This window comes from Acanthopagrus latus, chromosome 9 (genome assembly GCF_904848185.1).
Source record: "Acanthopagrus latus isolate v.2019 chromosome 9, fAcaLat1.1, whole genome shotgun sequence".
NCBI classification, from domain to species: Eukaryota; Metazoa; Chordata; class Actinopteri; order Spariformes; family Sparidae; genus Acanthopagrus; species Acanthopagrus latus.
The window spans coordinates 27,657,799-27,679,751 of record NC_051047.1 but is presented as its reverse complement, the minus strand read 5'-3'; the positions used below and the strand labels follow the sequence as shown (position 1 = coordinate 27,679,751).

At 41.8% G+C, this 21,953-nt stretch overlaps 1 protein-coding gene across 1 annotated transcript; it reads left to right on the top strand.

The window, feature by feature from the left end:
* Positions 1-9,592: 9,592 nt before the first annotated feature.
* gtpbp8 (GTP binding protein 8 (putative)) lies at positions 9,593-16,827 on the top strand. The gene is made up of 8 exons (XM_037108894.1): positions 9,593-9,751; positions 10,145-10,345; positions 10,434-10,587; positions 12,012-12,110; positions 12,874-13,004; positions 14,068-14,167; positions 16,375-16,493; positions 16,626-16,827. The coding sequence occupies exons 2-8, from the start codon at positions 10,176-10,178 to the stop codon at positions 16,711-16,713; spliced, it is 861 nt and encodes a 286-aa protein (XP_036964789.1). The 5' UTR covers positions 9,593-9,751; positions 10,145-10,175; the 3' UTR covers positions 16,714-16,827.
* The last annotated feature ends 5,126 nt before the right edge of the window (positions 16,828-21,953 follow it).

Here is a 21,953-nt window from a genome sequence, read left to right as displayed (position 1 = left end):
TCCAGCCGGGGCCCCCATCTCCCAGACGGTGGTGCTCAGGGGCCCGGGGGGACTCGGAGGGGGGTTGAAGTGCCACATGCAGCCGTGTCCAATAAACACATTGTGAGTGCAGGCTGTGCTGTCAGAGTCCAGCGAGTCACAATGAGACAACAGCGTGTACACCAGCCGCAGTGAAGCCATGGGAGAGGGGTGTCCCGCCGTCAGGGCCCTGGGACTTTCTTTAGGTCCGGAGGGAGGAGGAGGAAGGATGATGAAGGATTTGGAGGACACCACACCCCTCCTCACCCGTCCTCACACCCTACTGTCCTCTTAAAGAGTCACAGAGGTGTGGAGGAGTGAACAATGAGTCTGTAAGCCCGAGCACACACAGACACAGAAAACTTTCTTCTGTTTTCTTTTTTTCCTTTTTCCATCTGAACCATGGTGACATTTTTACCCATTTTTTTAAATTGTAAAATCTCAGAGACATGCTTTGGTTTGCCCCTGAGGCTGGGTAAGTCATCTGGGACTCTAAACTTTCCATTAAAACCCAGACTAATGACTTGTCCTATGAATTACCTGCTATAAAAAAACTGGGTGACCCAATACACAGCCACCGGATGGCAAAATAGCTCACCTACAGAAAGGTGATAACACAAGGATAAAACTAAAGAAACTACCTTCTTGCCCAACATGAGGAGGTAACAATATGATATATTTACTGACAATGTCCTTACTTATATTGAAAAAGTGAGCGGAGCGATGTCCTTATTACAATTCATTTTTCCGTGAGTCCGTTTTGGGATGCTTCTACGGCTTGGATCAGAACAAGGTTTTCACGGTTGAATCATCAGAGCAAAAGATGGACAAAACCTTTAGAAAATATCTGGTTCTTTAATTAAAAAAAAAAAAAAAAAGCCTGTGCCCTTAGAGGGAGACATTACAAGGGAACTGATTACAAAACTTTTGAAACTCGTCGGAATGTAAAACTCTGAATTTAAAACGTCTGACTGTCTTCCTCTCCATAGCAACAGTGGCTCATGGGTAACAATGGTGAAACAGAATATGGAAAAACACTTCTGGGACTGTGCAGCTCAGCAGGAGTTTCCTGGGGAGGAGTGGATTGGGGAAGTTATTATGTGTGACACCTGTGTTGCTGATCATAATAACTGCTGATAATCAGAGTGTTGGCAGTAATCACTCGATAAAAAGTCACAAACTTAAATCTTCATGGATTAACGACCGATTGCTGTAAATGTTTCCTCTCAGCAGAGTTTTTTTTTTGTCCACACCTTGCTGATAATGATAATGTAAGTTCTTCTTCAGGCATTACAATCACAGTGACTCCTTTGTGTCAGAAAACAAAGGGTCAGAGTTTCAAGGTCAGTACACGTGAGCGTTGGCGACGGATCGAGCCGGACCTCAGTCTTGCCTGGACTGACACGCGTGCACGTGTCCACACATGCACTTGCTTCCCTCTCAGCTTCCTCCTGGCTCAGCTTTTATGAGGAGAGCAGTGTGAAACTGACACAGCCATTATCTCTCTTGTAGCAGCCCCACACCTCCTCCTCCTCCGCCTCCTCCTCCTCCTCCTCCTCCTCCTCCGCCCTCCCTCCATGCCCATCTCTCACACAACAAGGACAGGCACCTCCTATCAGAATGAAAGGACTGCGACCGCTTTGTCAAAGTCTCTGGTTTAAGGTCACTGGTCGGGGTTGTGAAGTCATGCAAATACCAGCGTGGGTTCATTGCAGAACCGGTCTCGGATCAGTGGTCAGGCACGCTGTTCAGTTCTGTTCGGTCTGTGTGAATCTGACCTCCAGAGTCAACACATTTTCTTGCCGTTTTGCCAGGTTTTCTTTTTTTTTTCCCCCCCGTCTCTGTTCTTATTTTTAGATTCTCTTTAATAAGATCCCTTAGATTTTCCGTCTCCATTAACAATAGTGCTTCATCCTCCATCCATTCACTCCGGAGCCAACGCTGACGGTGACCTCCTATAGGTGAGAGAGCCATTATTTTTGGTTATGTGAAAATGGAGCCTCAGGTTTCATTATTTTTTATGTTCTGCTACTTATATTTTCGTTTGGGGTCAACCATGTATCTTCCTTAGACAATTGCAGCCAAGTGGAAACCTTCCCGCCCGCAGTCGTGTCACCTCCCAAGGCTCTGGCGTTATAACTCAGAGAGCCTCCGCAGAGGGCCTTGCTTTGCTGCATCACCTTCATTAACCACCGTGCTGGGAGCTTCTCCGTCATCCCTGGTTCGATGACTCGCCTCTCAACTCCGGCTTAGCCTCCCCAAGTTTATTTTTCCACTTATCTGTTGTGAGGATGGGAGGGGGGGGAGGCAGGGGGAGAGAGAGGGGAGATACTCGGGGCTTGGGCTGTGTTTTTTAATCTGTTATTCTCCTGTATTGGCACGGGCGTCTCCAGTGTGGGGATTAAGAATCCAGACAGAGTGATGGAGCTCGGCTCTGACCCCGAGGGCGGCTGAGGACTGGAGGAGGAGAGGGGAGAAACAAAATAAATCATCTCTGTGGAATGAAAGACAGGAAGACGGAGACACAAAGAGGCGGGTGGAGGATTGTGAGTGTGTGTGTGTGTGTGTGTGTGTGTGTGTGTGTGTGTGTGTGTGTGTGTGTGTGTGTGTGTGTGTGTGTGTGCGTGTGTGTGTGACAGGCAAAGAAAAGCGATAGAGAGCAGAGCAAGTGAGGTGCTGGCAGGGGTAATGGTCCTGTTGAGGTTGGGAGCGGTCTAAATCCTGAAATGTGACCTGAGAGGTTACCTCACTGAGTTGCACCATGCAGCACCGCGCTGATAACCAGCCGAGGGGTTGGCCTGTAGGAGTGCCGCCGCGCTTTCACACCTCATTTCCACATGGATGAACGCATCAGATGAATAAACAAGCCCAAGGTTTCGAAGATTCAGGCGTGCTCGGAGGCAGCGCCATATTCCACAGCATGTGTTTTACTTTACTGCAGTGTTTGTTCTGAGAGAGCGGCGTCCCCGTGGTTTTTAATTGGTCTCATATGCATTATGCCTACGACTCAGGAAGAGAAAGGTCAAGTTTGCACTTGTTGTTTCAAGTGTTGTTTGTTGTTGGAGCATGTAAAATCAGACTACGTTTCCCCTTGACCTGTGACAGACTGCAGCATCAACACACTCTCTGAAATAAGCAGATTAGTTAAAACGCCCCAGGAATCAAAACATGTGGTCAGCTGTAAGACAGCAATTATTCAAGACAAGTTTCATAAGTTCTGCTCCTGTGAAACTGTCTCACCCTCGGAGGATAAAGCTTCACCCAAAAATGAAAAATTCACTTTATTATCTGCTCACCAACATGCATATAGGAAGTCAGCCAAACATTTCCAGAGGCTGAAAACAAAACAGGGCACAGCATTCTCCTAAAAGTTTGGTTGTGATTTATTTTTATTTCTTTACAGAAGTGTTTAACAACCATGAAAAATATAAATAGCGGCTCCATACGGTTCATCTGGTGTAACCCAAGTCTCCAAGAGTTATTTGAAAAGATGTTATTTGCACCGTTTGTTTGGATGAAATCTTTGCTGTATCTGCTTAAAATGTTAGTGATCAAGTCTGTGCACAACCTTAACCGCGTGTCGAGGGTTTGAATAACTCTTTTCGACTCAATTTAGGACCGTGGAGCTTCCAGACACTTGCATTATGTTGGACGAGCTGCATGGAGCCATTCTAGCTCTTGTTCTGGTTGTTTTTCTGACAAGTCTTCAGCTAGTTCAGGTGTTTAGGAGAATGCCGTGACTCTGTTTTGCTGTAAAGCTCCAGAAATATTTTGTGCACTGCGAAACCTCAGTGGTAAAGTGATTTATTTGAATACAATTGTGAATAGAATAAACACACCATCCTTTTTTAGAATTCCAAAGTTCAGCCATAGCTTATGTGAAGCTTGAAATGCCAGTGTACTCCGTCATACTGCTTATCAGACCTTCAAACACCAACACTGAAATTTTGGGGTTGTGTCCATAAAGTGTTATAACTTCCGAGTCAGACAATCCAACATTCACACCTGCTTCAGGTGAGAAAGTAAGCCATGTTTAAACATCTGTGTCAGACAACACAACAGATATCACCATGCAGTGAATATCTTCCAGGAGAGATTGTGCGCTAACCTACATTAGGAGATGTTCGTGTGGCTGTTTCTTTTATACTCATACATACAATGTTTTTTAATACTTAACAGCTGTAACCTGTTAAAATATAAGGAGGCCCATTTTTCCTTCCCCTGCACAGATGCACATTAACATTTCCAGTATTTTGATTGCAGCCTGAACAAATAGTTGGATGTCTTCTCTGAGTGGATTCTGCTTCTAAATCAATAGCAATCAGAAGAAAAAGAGACGCTTTAAACATCAAATACTCCGAAATCTTGATCTTCGCCTTTATTATCTTTCTGAAGACCTCACGGTGTCACCCCACAGTCTCTGCACGCTGACTTCTTCGGTGTTTTGTTTCCCTGCATCTACTTCCTGGGGCTCTATTCGTCAAGATCACTTCCTCACTCAAGGTCATTCCTCCTCATTCAACCTTCTCGACGTATCGATGCCAGGAGAGCCACGGATCTTGGCTCCTAAAGCAAAATCGATATCCCTGAGCGCTCAGTGCTTGTGCTCTAATATCCTCCAAACACCACCTGCCAAAATATTTATGCTGTATTCATGGGAGATGCTTAGAGGGAGACACGGACGAACAAGGAGAGACACAGCCCGTGGCTTGATCTCAAATAGAAACATTGTGCAGCTCGTATCACAAAAACTCGTGATTTATGCTTTAATTTAGTTTTTATTAAATGTTGCTGGGTCAGAGGAGCTAACTGATCCCGGTTTTTCAGTTTTAGCTCATGTTTAGTGAGGAGTGTGAAGATTATTGATGTGAATGTTATAGCCAGATGAATCACCTCATGTGGAACGAGGACTTTTTTTTTCTATTTCCACAAGAGCCACGAGGGAATCTGCTCCTCTGATTGTTCCATCTACTTGACATGAGGGTGGGCAAGTTATTCCAGAAGCTTTTTTTGTTATATTTGTGGAAAATCTCTTAACATCCTGACAGAAATCACTCAATCGAATGCTCAGGCAAACAAAAGATTAAAAAATCCAGGACCTAATCCCCAATAAACCCCATCTCATCGTCTCATTCAGCCCATATGAAGATTGGACAGGCTGTCTGGGTAAATTTATACCGGCCTGCCTGCACAGCGCTCATTGTGCATGATTGGAGTCTTCCACAAGTATACAGACGTATTGCTAAAGCTATTTCCAAGCTAGTGAAACAAGAATGGCAGAGAAAGTGTAGCAAAATGTTCCTAATGCTGTGTTAGCTTGACAGCAGCACCAACAATAGCCATGTTAGTTGTTTAAATTCATTATAATAATATTTGTTCTGTGCTCACAGTACACAGCCACTGAGCCTGCAGGGCTGGTTAACTTGGTAGCATGAAGCACCTTGTCTTTGAGCCATTATATAGAGCCAAGGTGGCAGAAACAGTCTCCTTCAGTGACAAACATTAGCACAAAGCACACAACCCCTGAGTGCAAAGAAAGAGTAGCTGCAGCTACAACATATTCCGTACGCGACCAAGCTAAGAACAAAGAATACAAACCCTGAGCCAAAGAACAAGTGAGCAGCAGCAGAAGTGACCGACTGACAGGCACCAACCAAGTAGCACAAAGCACACAGCCCCTGAGCCATAGGACAGAGTCACAGTGGCAGCCTCCTTCGGTGGCTAACGTTAGCACAAAGCACACAGCCCCTGAGCCATAGGACAGAGTCACAGTGGCAGCCTCCTTCAGTGGCTAACATTAGCACAAAGCACACAGCCCCTGAGCCATAGAACAGAGTCACAGTGGCAGCCTCCTTCGGTGGCTAACATTAGCACAAAGCACACAGCTCCTAAGCCCAGCAAAACAAACTGCTTCAACAGCTAACGTTACCACAAAACAAACACCGCCCGGGTCAAAGAACAGAGCCGCAGCAACAAGCCAGTCCTTTAGCTGCTAACGTTAGCACAAAGCACACACTCACAGCAGTAAGGAGTAACTGTCATACAGTGCAGCCTTTTCAAACTGAGAAATGTACATGAAAGATGTTTTGCTTGTGTTTACATGATTGTTGCATTTACCAAAGTTGTTTATTCATGTATTTATGAGATGATAAAAGCTAAAAGAGCTTGTGCTACACAGTAAATTAGCTTCTAACACATCTCCCAGCTGGCCCATGAGAGCTGCAGGGCTGCCAGGCTCTGGAAGCAGGTCCAGAGGGACGGGGTGAGGAGTTTTCTGTTGGATACTTTCAAAATTGAACTTGCTCTTACTTTGTTTCTCGAGTCTTACCAACCCCAGCTTTAACTGAGACAGATAGAGTAATGAGACTGAAAATGCTGGAGGGTGCAAGCTAGGCTATAACTGAGTGACACAGCATTTGCTTCCAGAGTCAGAGCTTCACTCCTCCATACACCGAGCGCTGGTAGATAGATATAGGCTGTTTGCCACAGGTGTTAGGCCCGCCAGCTTTCAGCCCGCACCAGATGGGCAGACAGAACAAATACAGCCCGTGTTAATCTCTCGTTGTCTCCAGTTGTCTTTTTGCCCTTCAGGCGAGTGCATGTGACAGCCGTGTGTGTTTGTATGAGGCGTATTGATGGTTTGACCTCTTGCCTTGATAAACTCCTCTGCACTCCATCCTCCTGGACAAACAAAAGCGAGGAACAAGAGGGGCTTTGGTATTCTGGCGGCGCACGTCCCATTGTGCCCCTGTCACATCGCAGTGGGAGGTATTGGAGGAGAGCGGGGGGGCGGCCGGGGAAAGCCTCGGTGGTTAACATGCAAATGAATGGTTTAATGGGTCTGAAAAGGTCGGGTAGGTCAACCTCTGTGATAATTCAGTGTCAGATTAAAGCATCGTCAATGTGCATGCGTAGGTGTTTGTGGGTGGCTGCGTGGACAGCGTTGCAGCTGGACTCTTTTCTGGCTCGTCATTGTCCGAAAGAGACAACAAGGTCTTTAAGTGGCTGCTGAGAACATTGTCTGCTGGGCATCAATCAAGAGCAATAAAAGAATTGTGGCTGGCAGAGAGGCAAAGAGGATTGTAGCGAGACAGAAGAGCGAATAAAGAGCCAAAGAACGAATGATGATGGTGATGATGACGTGAGAGGCTGGCCTGATGGTCGGGGTGGGCTGGTTGTTTGGGGACGATCAATTTTGTTTGATATCTTTTTTTTTATTTTATTTTATTGATATGCACCCTGGGGAGGTAAATGCCATCATGGCCCGCGCTGTGCCTGTCTGCTTGGTGGACGATTGATTGGTCTGGCATTTGATCCTCTGGCTCACAGTGAAGGATGAGGTGATGGGAGTCATGGGAGCACCCGTGGCCGTCCTCCCCTCCTTTCCCCACCCCTGTATATCCCACTTATCCCCTCCTCTTTGCTCCCTCCATCATTTATCTATCCCCTCTGCTGCTATATATCCCTCACTGTCTTGTTTCTCACACAAGTGCCTCTTAAATTCCCCACCGGTGAAGCGTGGTTTTCGAGGTTTAAAGCGTTCCATTGTGCTAAAAGCCATATAAATGGCTGACAGCTAAAAACGTCCACCTATTAAGCACCCCATCAGCTGTCCGTGGTCGTGATTCCCTCTGGTCTCATCTCCCTGGGTAATAATGCAGCTACCAGCCTTTAATTTGCTAAGTAATCCAAGGAGAACGAACCACTTTTCCTTTCTGTCATATTTCAGTCGAAGATATTCAATTAACTGGCGAACACCAGCATAACGCTCATTTAACGGTGCACAAGACACACAAACAATAAAGGAACACGAGAGACGGAGAAGAGGATGTATCAATCTCATATTTCAATTTTCTATTTTAACACGGAACTTGCTGCTTATTTAATCTATATTCCTTAAACAGGTGTTGAATGAAAAAGGCACTGGCATTAACACATGGCACGTGAGAATAAGAGACCAAAGCACAGGCAGAATACGAGGAATGTAATTGGACGCGTGTGAATTAATTTGCTCTGCGAACATACTATGAATCACATCAGGTCGTAAAAGCCAGATGGAGCAGAGGGAGGACTGGCACAAGGTGGTGACGGCAGATATGTAACATGTCAGCCTGAGTGCAGAGCGACGCTTTCTGCAGCCTGCACTGCCACCACGTGGAGGGAAAACACTGTGAGAGAGTCGTGAGTGGATAACAGTGATTTATTCTGAAGTGAGATCCCTGAAGTGCACCGAATATTCTACATTTCAAATTAAAAAAGGCTTTCGAGGCTATTAATCAAAGCCGGATAAATATGACAACTGATTTCTTCTCCCCGTGCGGAGGAATGTGGAGTACACTCACAGACTCACAGGAAGACTAACCACTTTGTGTGCACGAACCTGTGAAACCTGAGCACCACTTGAACACAGCTATTGATGAAACTCCATTTCCTACTGGGGGAGTCTCAGTGTAAAAGAATGCAGAGTGGGAGAGAAGCCTGGAGTCGCTCCTATCACAGCCACCTCCTATTGCCAAATTTATGAAGACGTTTCTCTGGCGTGCTCAACGTAAACGTCGGTATTATAATCCTCAATAATCCCCAACAAGGGGGTGATGGAGGATGTATGTGACAGCCAGAACTGTACCTTTCCCTGCGGATGGGAGACGTTTTTCATCCAAGAGCAGGAACACAAGAATGTTTCTGTATGTTTCAGCAGCCATGCATCACCGTGAAGAATGTAGCTGAAGCTAAAAGAGGAGTCACGCTCATTAATTAGGAGCCGATGAAGTATGTAATATTAGAATAGCACGGGGATAGAGCTGTGAGCACAGCATTCTTGTTTTAGCCTCTTCAGAGTCTCATTTCATTGTCTGCCACTTGAGTCTGAAGGTCTCACACTTTTATCATATGACATGTCTTCAGAGGAACAAGATGTAGCAAGTGTGACACAATAGTTAAATAATGATTTGTGTCCTATAGCTTGAGCTGTTCCACATTTACCAAAATAAACGAATAAACGAAAATAAATAAAGTTAAAACTGGGTTGTAGGGGCAGACATACAGAGAGTGCATTGCTTTCCCTCAGTATTGCTTTGTGTCTGTCTTAAATTTGTGAGTGTTAAATTCTTTGAATCTGTAACACCATTATTAGCTCAAATTAGTGTACAAACCAACTAGTGTACAACTGACTTACCACTAGAAGTAGGTACATTAATATCCCCAAGAAGAAAAAGGAGGAAGTGAAAGTCTTTTTTTTTTATATAATATAGTTGTTTATAGTATATAGTTGTTTTAAATATACATTATAAAACACAACACATATTATTATTATTAGTAGTAGTAGTAGTAGTATTAGCAGTAGTAGTTGTGAGAGAGCGGTCATATCAACAGATTAATTTATTACATTACATTTATTAAGATAAAATGTGAATTATAAGGTTTAAAAGTATTTTATAAATCCAGATTTACACGTGGTATTAAAACGTTGTTTTATTCTGCAAGTTTATTAAATGAAATAAGTGAAATAAGTATCCGGATACTTACAGTAACTTAAGAATCAAGTAACTATTCGAAATGGAACCCTTAGCAAATTGGAGTTGTTTCAGCCGGACGCTTTTGAGCGCTGAACACAACATGGAGGAAAATGGCAACTTGCAGAGAAAGAAGGCATGATAGCAGTATATATCGCCGAATTTAGGCCAAACCATGCGGTATTAATCCATTTTTGAGCAGTGAACATACTGACAATCAGGTAAGTCGTTAAATTAACCCGGTTGTACATTTGTGTCGATAAATTCAAATGTATCGTCCATGTTGTGCTAATGTTTTGCTAGCTTGCTAGCGTTACCTGTCCCACTTGACCCTCACGCTGAAACTAACATCGGGTCTAACAGACATCTTTAACCAAGTTTTGGAAAGGCATTGTTATTGTTTGATAAGTGTGATATATAAGTCAGTGTGCTGTTGTTTAAAAACACAAGTCAACGTTAGCTCCTCTCGTTTTCTTTTCCTTCTTATCAGCATAGTCATGAAGTCACGTCAGGCTTAAATCCTCCCAGGGTTCATTCAACCCTGCAGATCACCTGTCTAAATTAAAGATGAAGAATTTGCACTTGTTCTGACTCACATTCTGTCCTTCTGTCAGCTGCAGGAAGGTCTGAGATCGGCCTGGGAAGATGTTTTTCCTCCGGCGGAGTCTGTGGCTTCTGCCCAGGACTCAGCTTTGCTCTGTGTCCCGTCAGAGAGTCCATAAACTTGCTTCGCTGCAGAAAGCCACAGCACTTTCGCCAAAGAAAGTCAAAAGCTTACTTTACCCCTTTAAAGAGCTGGAGGCGTACCTGGACAGGTTTGTTTCTACACCTTTTGTATTGTACGAGACTCTGTGGGGCACATGTTTTTGTTCTCTCTGACATGTGTTTGAATGTGTTTTTCAGGTCTATAGACCGGACGCCGTTCCAGCACTTCCATCCCAGTTTGGAGGACATGATTAGAGCAGAAAAGCTGTTCTGCTCCTCACCGTCTCATAAGATTGATTACTACACCTCTGCAGAGAGGCTGGACCACGTGCCTGCACTGACGCAGCCAGAGGTCAGTGTGCAGTATCTGTGTTCTTCTGAAAAAAAGTCATTATAAAGTGACATGTTACAAAGCATTTTCTCAGAATACTAACAGCACCTGCTCCCCAATGTCAGCCTCACATCAAATAATTTAAACATCTGTTGATTCTCATTAGACATTGAATACAGCAAAGTATGAGAAGACAATGACCACAATAATGACCTGCATGCTGATGGTATTCAGGACAGTCCTAATGAGAAATCTGTATTTTAAAACACCAAAAAACCCCTGAAAAGCTGTCGAGAGAGCTGCCAGCTAAAAGTCCTGTTGTAATGTGAACCTCAGATAAGATTTCTATAATCTGCCTTTGGCCAAATTTAACTTAATTCATTTGTAAACCAACGATCTGAGGATTGTGTCACCTCTTAAAATCCCCTCATGTATTTGTACACTGAACACTGACATCAGTATGATGTGCTGGCACGGTTGTCAACACAGAAACCTCAGTAAGTGTTTTGAAATCTGTTGCATTTGTAAATGTTCTCATTCCTCTGATACAGTTTACTAAAAAATGTCTACAGTTTCCATCAGATTTATTCTTGCAAATCAAAATGTGAAGCAAATGAATTTTATAATCTCTGCTTATATAAAAGGTATGATTGGAGAGTTTTTTCAGCAGGTCTTCAAAGTTTTCACACTGCTAAACTTCAGTTAGATTGAACCGACCAAAACAAATAAAAATACAGTTTATTCTTTAAGACCTCATGAGGAGGGCCGCAGCCTGATGCCTTCAACCTGCTCACATTACAGAATGACTTCACAGACCCTTGCTTGCCTCTTTCCATGGACAGACTCACCTATAAAGATTTGTTTGGCTCGGATTCGACTGTCAAAACTGTCAAAGACAGACAAGGTGTCTGTTTAAGTAAGTGAGGATGTTGAACATGAAGTTGTTCACATTGCCCGTCCTCGACCCAAACATGGACACCATAAATGAAAAATGTAGCCTAATGTCTTTTTAGGCTCATACATAATTAAGCACCAGTTGACAGCTGATAATAAATGAGCAGATTTATAACCTTTATGGACAGTAGTGCTCACCGGAGGGGTCAGAATGGGACATTGTGTTGATTGGACAATGGGGTCTCTTTGGCATGCCGAGTTAGCTAGCACTCTGTCAGACGATGATGTATTCGTAGCTTACTGGCAGCGTCGGCCTCCACCCATCTGTCTTGTGTCGGAGAGATGGATGAGCCCGAGTCGTGTCCTGTGGGACTTGGCGGTCGTTGGCACTGCAGCAGCAAAATGGTAGCAGCCAATCAGAGCAGGCCGTGACAGTCAGAGCAGGTGTGTGGGCTAAAGCGGTCACTCAGGGAAACCTTGAAAAGAGCTTTCCAAGGAAAATATTCCTTGACAGAGTAAATCATAATAGTATAACTTTTGTGTTTTCTCAGGTGTGTTTTATCGGAAGAAGCAACGTGGGCAAGTCGTCTCTCATCAAAGGTCTGTTCTCTCTGACTCCTGAGGTCGAAGTCAGAGTCTCCAAAACTCCTGTAGGTGTTCTTAACATACATTCAGTTTCAAGGTGTAGCATGTTTAGTTTTCATAAAGTCATATCAAATAGAGTTTGATTTTAAAGTTCAACCTGTTTTATTCACGTGGGGTGAGCTCAGTACTGAACCTCAGTACCTGTTCTGGGTTCAGTGTTTTCACAGAGTGGTTTGGTATAACTGATGATTTGTAATTCTGTGTAATTCTGCATTTTTAGCTTTGTAAGGAGCGATAATAAGAGAGGTACATGAGTAAAGACCGAAAGGGGTCCTGAGCATCAAGTCCTAAAAAAGTCCTTTGCCAATTAATTACTATGTTATACAGACAGAGTTCTTCTGTGACTCATCTTACTATGAAGACATTGTAAAAAAAATGTCTCATCGAAGGATCGTACAAGTCGACTTTGGGTTTAGAGTCAAGATTAAATCATATTGTTGTTCCTGTTGATGCCCATTTAACCATTACCCAAGTTTTATTTGTTTTTACAGTCAAAACATTCTTTTTTGCAGAGTTGTGAAATACTCTTGTGACTGTTTCTAAAGTAATGCTTACAAAGAAGACACTATTCATACAAAAGAATATAATTATACCATTGCAATATTCTGATTTTAGGTTGAGTAGGTTAGTCTGTGTGTATGAGATTAGCATGTCTGGTTAAAAAAAAACTATAAGAATGTGATATTTCTTATTCAGATCGAGCTCATTGTCTTTCTTTACACCTCATGAGAGTTTGTGTGTCTGTCTGTCTTTGTGTTTCTCTCTCAGGGTCACACAAAGAAGATGAACTTCTTCAAAGTGGGCAAAGCTTTCACCATCGTTGACATGCCTGGGTATGGACACAGAGCACCTAGTGACTTTGTGGACATGGTGGAGCCGTACCTCTACTCAAGGAAAAAGTGAGACATTTACTTCAGCCAGCTTTAGCTGCTGTGCCCTTGTGCAGAGTCACATAGTCTCGGCACATACAGGGAGAATATATTGCCCTCATACACATATGATGGATGTCTGGAGGGCCGAAGTAAAACTCTCATTAACCATCTGCTGCGTAGGAAAAAGACATAAAGTGAATCAGACTTGTGCAACGCTGCTGAGGTCGGAAAGAGATTTTTCTTGAAAGCTACGACAGAACTCCCCTCATGGTCATGATCCTCTGGGAGGGGAAATTCATTCACGATGCCAAAAACTATTTGTTAGATTCATAGAGATACATAAATGACTTTCTGCCTGTGGTATAATAATATTTGTAATTCACTCTGAATGAACTTTCAATGATAAATCAACTGGTCAACACTTTGTCGACTGTAGTTGGATTTAATTGTTTACATAGCTAAAGATGAAGAATTACACATCATCAGTTATCAAACCTCTAAGTGGAAACACTGTTCTCAGGTCAGATATGAATCCTTAAGACACGAAGACAAACCACTGGGCCAACTAAATCTTTACATTTTGGTTAATTTGTCATGAAAGGAAAATAAAACCATGAATATATATTTTATTTCAGGCCGGCTGCGCTGATAGGAACATAACCTAAAGCCTTTCAGACAGAACACGTTTCATTTCACCTCAGGCAGAATAAACAGTCGCTCTGTTTGGAGAATATTTTGTAGATGCAAATGTACTTTATGCTTTTTGTTTGTGCTGCAACCGTGAAAGAATCGCTCACAGCGCTGTAATCAGGATACAGATAGAAGATGAGGTCAGTGGCGTAGACTACAGTGTCCGTCTGGATTGTCCTACCTGTGGATTGAGCTTCATCCACAAGGTGGTGCCGTGTAGTCACTGCGCTGTCAGTCATTTATTTGTGTTTTACTGCTTTGGCTGTGAAGAACAAAAAACTTTAAGAGCCTCAAGGGAAAACAAAACAAATGCTGTTTTACCCGAGAGGAACCGAGAGGGAGGCTGTAACTCTGGTCACTGTTTAACTCTCCTGCACTTATTTTTGTTGTAATCTTGCAGTCTGGTGAGGACGTTCCTGCTGGTCGACGGCAGTGTTGGTCTTCAGAAGGCCGACCTGATCGCCCTGGAGATGTGTGAGGAGACGAGATGTCCGTATGTGGTAGGACACACACACACACACACACACACACACACACACACACACACACTCTCTTCATAAATAGTAACATCTTCCCTATATAGTTAGTTTTCAGCTTGAAAGCAAAATGAATGGAGAAACCTAAAGAAAAAACAATAAACTATAGTCATGATTATAAAGTCAGACAGCAGAAAGTTGTCTGGTTAACTGACCACTAACCAGTAACTTGTCTCATGTCTCCAAATGAGGTTTCGAGTTAACAATTAATCAGTCAACAGAGAATGAATCAGCAGCTACTTTGATTATCAGGCATTTTTCAACATTTGAACGAGAGAAGAAAAAATAAACAGATTAACTGAGTGTGAAAGTGTGAAACAGACGTCTGCTGTGGTGGCTTATTAACTCAGAACCTCAGAAGTTGAAACAGCAGCAAATATCTAGTGTGAGAGATATTTGGCCAGTAACAGGGTTTCTGCTGGGTCTTAAAAATCTTAAATACATCCATATTTTGCATATAGGTCTTAAATTACATTTAGTTATGTTCATTTATCTCCTCCGTCGAAGCCTTTTTTGTTTTTGTTTTTGTTTTGGGGAAATGTGTTGGTGAGATTCACAGTCAGCTCCGTGTGTTCTTCTGTCTGAAGGATCAGGAACGTAAGTGGTATTTTGCCAACAGCGCGGTTGTAATTTATCGCCGTACACTTCACCAGTTCCAGAAAGACTTCGACAGTGAAATCTGCTACAACTGTGGGAAAGTTTCAATGTAGTGTGTTGGCTTGAACGAACAGAATTTAGTTGGTTAAAAGCTGCACTTAATAATGAATCGGAGGTGCAGTGTACGCTCTGCAAAAGGACCCTAAACTTGGACACACACACACCAGGGTTATTATAGTTAAATAGATTAAATTAAACTCCCAGATAAAAACTAAACTAAAGCTACTTAATCATGTGTTAAACTAATTAAAACTGAAATAAAATAAAAAAAACAAACCGAAAAACTAAATTAAGATAAAAACTAATAAAAATTTAAAAACTATAATAACCCTGAAAAACACACACACACACACACACACTCCATTCTTCACTGTTGCAGTCGCTCTGTGAAATGGTTATTTTTGAAAGTAATACTGGGACTGCATATTTTCCTTACTTTTTCGTACGTTGTGTAGGTCTTAAATTTTATTCAAAATGGTCATAATAAGTCTGAAATTTGACTTGTACAAGCCTGCAGAAACTTGCAATAAGCAGTTCACCTGAGGTGAATCTCTGCTTGAGGAACAGAGAGTGAGCACTGTGCATGCTGGGAACTCAGCGTGGAGGAAGTAAGCTTTAACGTTAACCAGCTCTCACCCCTCCTTCTCACATTTTCCTCATTCTTCTTCCAAATCCTCCTCATTATGTCCACACTGAATTAATGCTGAACGCTCTCACTCAGCTATTTAAAAACTGCTGTCCCCTCTGAAACGCCACCGCCGAGACATTATAATGAAGCACCCCCACTCTGTACCCACTCCGCAGTCAATTATTCATGCGCTCAGGTTATTAAACACTTTGATCATTATTAAGGCGGTGACAGTACAGCTTTTAACAAAGATGAACCCTCGGTGCTGAAAGGCAAAGAAGCCATGAGATGAAAGAGTCAGTTTGAAACATGAAACAGACTTTAAAAAGGTTGTTGTCTGGCTGTCGTGGAGGATGAGAGTCGGCTGTGCTAATGTAGTTACTGCTGTGAATGACAGGATTGAACTGAGGGATACATCTATTATAAATTAATTCATTTTAGGGCTGCAGCTAACTATTTCTCTTTCATTATCAATGAATCTGTTGATTATATTCTCAATTAATCGATCTATATCTGTCAAAAAATGGTGACAAATGTCAATCAGAGCCCGAGACGATGTCCTCAAATGTCTTGTTTTGTCCACAACCCAAATATTTTCAAGTTTTTGTCACAGAGGAGGAAAGAAACCAGAAAATATTCACATTTAACAAGCTGACATCAGAGAATTTAGACCTTTTTATATTTCAAAGATTACACAAACAGATTAATCGATGTCTGCCGATTCATTTAGTAGTTGGCAACTCAGCAATTCATCGTTGGAGCTTTTATTCATTTTAGCAAACATTTGATGATGAGTGTGACAAATATTCTTATGTAACATTAATTATAATGATTGTACTGTTGAACTGTACATAAAGTTGGATGTGTTAAACATATCGTTGTGCAGCTGGTGGTGACAAAGATCGACAAATGTGGACACGGAGCTCTGCTGACGAACTTGATGAAACTTCATGATTTGGTTAAAACGGAGACGACGAGCTGCTTCCCTCAGCCGTTCCTGGTCAGGTGAGGCGAAATAATCAAACTGACCTTATAGGACGACACAGTTCATACTGTTTTACTCTGTTTACATGTGGCGGACCCTGCCACCTTTCTAGCTTCCAACATGTTTCTCTTCTTCTTTCTCCTTTGCAACAGCTCGCTCCACTTCTGGGGAATCTACCTCCTGAGATGCTTCATCACCCACGTGACGGGGAGCATCAGTTTAAAGGACACTTCGCACTAACTAACTGAGACGAATTGTGACTATTTAACCTCGACGTACGATATATCCACGTTAGGTCTACAGAAAAAGGTTTCAGAGGCTTTTATTTTTTAATAAATGGTTATTTAAAACTTCGTCGTTGGTTCGGCTGGTGCTCCTTTTTGTATTATAGTTACACATTACATGACTCCGTCCAGCATGCAGGCAGGACAGCACATCTTTACAGCATCAGTTGAGGAAACGCTGAGGAAGGAAGAGCACCCGCTTGAAAATGCTGAGATGTGGCTGTCGTCCCCGATCAAGGTCCGAAGGTATGTGCAGCAAGAGAAAGGGATTGTATCACTCAATTTTAAAACAGAACTACACAGCTCAAGTAAAAAACTAAGTGGACAGAGAAGATGGCAGTACTAAAGTATTTGTTATGTTCAAAAGCTGTTGCATAGTTTGGAAACTAAATTCAGTTTAATTTTGTTGTTTTCTGAGTTAAATATTCTGACTTTTTGCTTCGTGAGCTGCTCGGCACTACTGGATGCTTTCAAGGGTCACTGATGTATTTGTTAGATGACTGATTAAAGATTGCTGGGTAACTGATTGTCCTGTCCAACTGTCCAACCACATTAACTGAATCAAGTTTAGATGGAAGCACACTTTGATATCATAATTTAGCTTGTTGGGAACGTGGAAATGATTGAAATATTTGCTGTATAATCATCGACTGAGTATGAGTAATGTCGAGGTTCTTAGATGTTGAAGAGGCAAATCATTTATCTATTTACACAATCTTCAACTTTAATTGTGCACCTACAATGAGATTTGTGTGTGTGTGTGTGTGTGAAATGATCTCACATTTGTGTTGTTTATGTACCAAAAGCTCATTTTCCGAGCTCTTCTTCTTTTGTGGTGTTTTTGAGAGAACTAAACACATGAGACAAATCTCAGTTGCTCTTTTTGTTTAATCCATACAAGTGACTTGTTAACCTCACACACACACACACACACACACACCATATTGTATTTTCATATTGCGTGACAGAAGAGAGTAAATGTGTGACTGGAGTCTCACGTCATCTGATCCACTTTCACACTGAAACTCCTCGACAGCACCGTGAACACATTCTGTCCTCCGTCCCGTGGCGGCGTGATCGCCTGCACCGAACGAACTCACAACACCGGTACGTTGTTATTTTTATGATGCACAACTTTAATGTCGTGCAGAGCACCAACGTGTTCTTCGCACATTGTGCTGTTACCTTGGAAACCTACCTCAGTTTCATGCCATGCTCTATCTTGATGGCTTTCACTCTTATTGTTTTATTATGTTGTATAATCACTTACTTACAGTACAAAAGTTTATTATAATCCTATAAACCGGAGTGTAGAAACAATGCGCACAACTCATTGTAGTGTTGAGTAAGTTATCACCATGTTAAACGCTACGTATACGTTAGAAACAGTGGATATCATTCAGATGAAGAGTTACAGAACTCCTTCTTTACTTCAGAGCTCTGAGGAGCGTTTTAGTGTCTTTCAGCGAATTGTTTTGGTTCAACTGTTCAAGACTTCACTGTTTGTTTCATACGAAGTAGAGCAAGAACTAAAGCTAATGACCATGATGAGCGTTTAGCAGCTAAAGAACCAGAAATCTTTCTCAGGTGTTGGTGAATAAATGCTGCTCCGTGTCTGCTGCATGTGTAAATTGTCATCTTTTATCTGATGTGATCCCAACAATGAACTCACACAAAGATCATGAAATATGCTGATGTCAGGATCTGTTTCTTGTAAATTAAAGAGATACTTTTCTTTAAATATTGCCTGATACATTTCAGAAAGTTTGTTTTGTTTTCCTGACAATAGATAATAACAATATTATATCTTCTTCATGTTTACATTTTTCCAATGCAGTATTGAAGGATAAAACTAATCTTTTTCATATCGTCAGCTAACATTCACCCGATCCTAAAAAGTGGCCAAGTCCTAGATGACAGGAAATGCTTGTTCAATGCAAACCTTTCTTTCAGAGGTTTAGAAGTTGAGATGAAGCTTCAGTGTTTCTGACTTTGTGCTTTCCACTCTGCAGCCAACCAGGCATATAAAAAGTAATGTGGTCGTAGTTCATGTGAGGCAGATCGAGAGTTTCTGTCGCTGGAGACTATCGGCCCTGACCAGGCTGAAGAGAGGGACGGTGTTGTGGAGAACAGTGACAGTAAACCATGAATACCCAGAACAAGCTAATACAGCTGCAGACTAAAGGAGCACGCCACAGATTCAGACCTAATCACAGTTTGGGATCAGGACAAGAAACAGTAAATACATGACGTGAATTGTTGTTCAACGATCTCAATTTAATTACAAAATACCGTCTCGTTTTTTTTCACTTCCTGGGATTTATTGTTGAAATGATTCCAAACAATTCCTCAGTAAAAGCTTTATGCATCAAGATAAACGTTGCTTTAGGTTATTACTAGAATACAGAGATAACTTAAAATGCCGATGTTTAGAATCAGAGGAAGACAAATGCAAATATGGTGGTGTGATTTAAAAATGTAGTTCAAGTGGCCTGTCTTCTCTGAGGTAGTTACCACAAGTCACTTAGAAACATATGCACACATTAAATGATGCGTTTGCTTCAGCTGGTTGTGTCTGTATTTATGTCATATGTTAAAACTATAAAGACACTTCAAATGTGGTAAAACCCCGATCTGAAAAAGTGCATTTATTTATTTATTTAGTATTTATATATTTTTGTTTGTCAAACATGATAATAGAGCAGAAAGCTGATGCATCTCCCTCTGCAGTGGGAAATTATAATATGCATTTTCCACTGCTTTATTATATTTCGTCGACACAGCTTTTGATGATTAATCAATGTAATAGTCATAAGTTGCAACCCTATAATAATTACACAATTATTATGTTTTGTATGTATTGTAAATGTGCCTGTTAATTCTGTCGAGAACTCTCTCTTTGTTATTTTCTAAACTTTTATCCAGAACTTTACATTAATTATTCTGCACGTGTTTGTGCCCTTTTACTGTGACTCACCAAAATATTCACTAGGTGTGAGGTAGACGAGGACAAATGACATTCAGCACAGGACAGTTTTACTTGTGCAATAGCGTCAAAAAACGTAAAATGTAAAATCTCAGACAAGCAGACATGTTCACAGAGTTCTGGTGAGCAGCGGGTGTATATTCAGCAGAAAGCTTGTCAGCAGAGTTGTAACAATAGATAACCCAAGACTCACTGAATGTAGTTGATGGGAAACATAAAGTCTGCAGAGAACGATAAGGGTGGGAGGTTAAAGATGCAAAGCACATCAGCAGACGTGCAGTCGTAAACATTTTTTTTATAGAATCGAGTTGCCAGGGGGTCAAGGTCATCGCATCCTCTTTGATTTGTCCCTCTCGCTCCTCCGTTCAGCCAGTCGGAGAGCTTCTCAAAACTTTTCTTATCTCCGTTTCCCCATTTTACACCGGAGCAAAAACAAGTCCGCGTTGTGGTGAAATACAACACGGACATATCAGATTAGATTGTTATCTCTCAGATCAAACTGAGATAATAGCCGTGACTTGACACAAGCCGTCACACACTCATTCACACGTAGAGCGCAGAGCGATACTTAACATTTACTGCTGCCTGAATGAAGGACATGTTAGATGGAGAGGGAGAGATAAAAGCTGATGGGAGAGATAAAGACCGATAAGACTCTCTGAAGAGCTACCATAAGTGTTCCACCTGCCCTCACTTACACATACAGAAAGGATGATTCTCTGCGTACACATTAACAGTTTATGAAATGCAAACAGGAGTTTGGAGCTCTTGAAGGTCATGAACACCCGTGAAAATTGGTGGAATCTTAAAATGTTGGATATTTGTCAGGCGGAATATCAGATCTTTAGGAAAGTCCTTCAGATCTTGTTTCCAGGGTCACAGTTTGGTTTTGTCATTTATTACATCACAAGATTGCTGCCATTTAAAAGGAACTTGGGACGTTACGAGAGAAAAAACCTCTTTGTGACTCGTTGCATGTGTTCGTCACAGCGTACATGAACATTTGAATCTATGGACTCTACCGTCATTTTGTAGCCTTCAGTACGGCCCACAGTCGGTAACTCTGCTGACAGTCTGACAGTCAACTGGGCATTAAAAGTGCAACTAATGAACCTGTAAACTATGAACGCTTTTATAGAAACTATAAAAGCACAAATATGATGAAATATTTGAGACAGAAGACGAGGACAAGACAGCAATTCTTTCCAGTGTCAGATTATTTTTAAGAGAAACTGAAATAAATAACAGATTACTTGACTTGCAGCAGTAACTAGTGTCCCAGTTCTCTAACTCTCTCTTTATAACAACCAACACTGAAGGCAACTCACTCACAAACAAGCTCACTGTGACTTGACTTGTACATCTGACCTTCAACTGTTTTTACAGTTGCTCACCTGAAATCCCACTTTTTTTTTTTTTTTTTTACACGTGTGCGTACAAAGATTATTTTGTGACATCACAACTACAATATGGCCCAATAAACATTTTAACGAGTTCATCTTGTCTTGTGTTGTCATGCAAAAAACAAAACATATCGGACACAAACCTTGAAGCAGACTCTTTTAGAGGAATTTCTAGTTGTCACAAATCTAAAACTCTGTGTAATGGCTACAGACAGATGTCTTTAAGCAACGTTAGAAAGCGTTCTGGTTTCGAACGGCTTTGCTTCGAGCAACAGAGGTCGAAATGAATTCTTGGAACCGATCAACTGCCGTGAGATGACTTTTAATCAGTCTTATTTAAATAAATCTGCACACATTTGCAAATATCTGTTTGTGGAGATCAGACAAAATGTCTGCAATGTCATGTCTCAGGTCACTAATCGGAATATTAACAGTCGTGGACGTATAATGAAAACTAAATACGTGTGAGGCCTCGTTCATTCCTGTGAAAGCTGCTCAGTGGTGCATGAAGCCAAAAAAGTTCAACATGCGCCCTTGATTACTTTATATTTTGCCCGTTCTAAACTCGCTCTTGCAGATAAATAATCTATTTTGACTTTTGTCTCTGGTCACGATGTGGTTGGTGGAGCAAACGACTCTGCAGAAGCCGAGTTATTTTACAGTGTCAGCAAACTGTCTCGTCTTTCATCCACAACTTATAATCTCAAATCCTAAACAATTCCTTACATAACTGAACAGAAGTAGCAGTGTCATGATTATCTGCTCAGCCTGGCTTGGAAAAAAAGAAAAAAAGTGGAGCACAGGTCG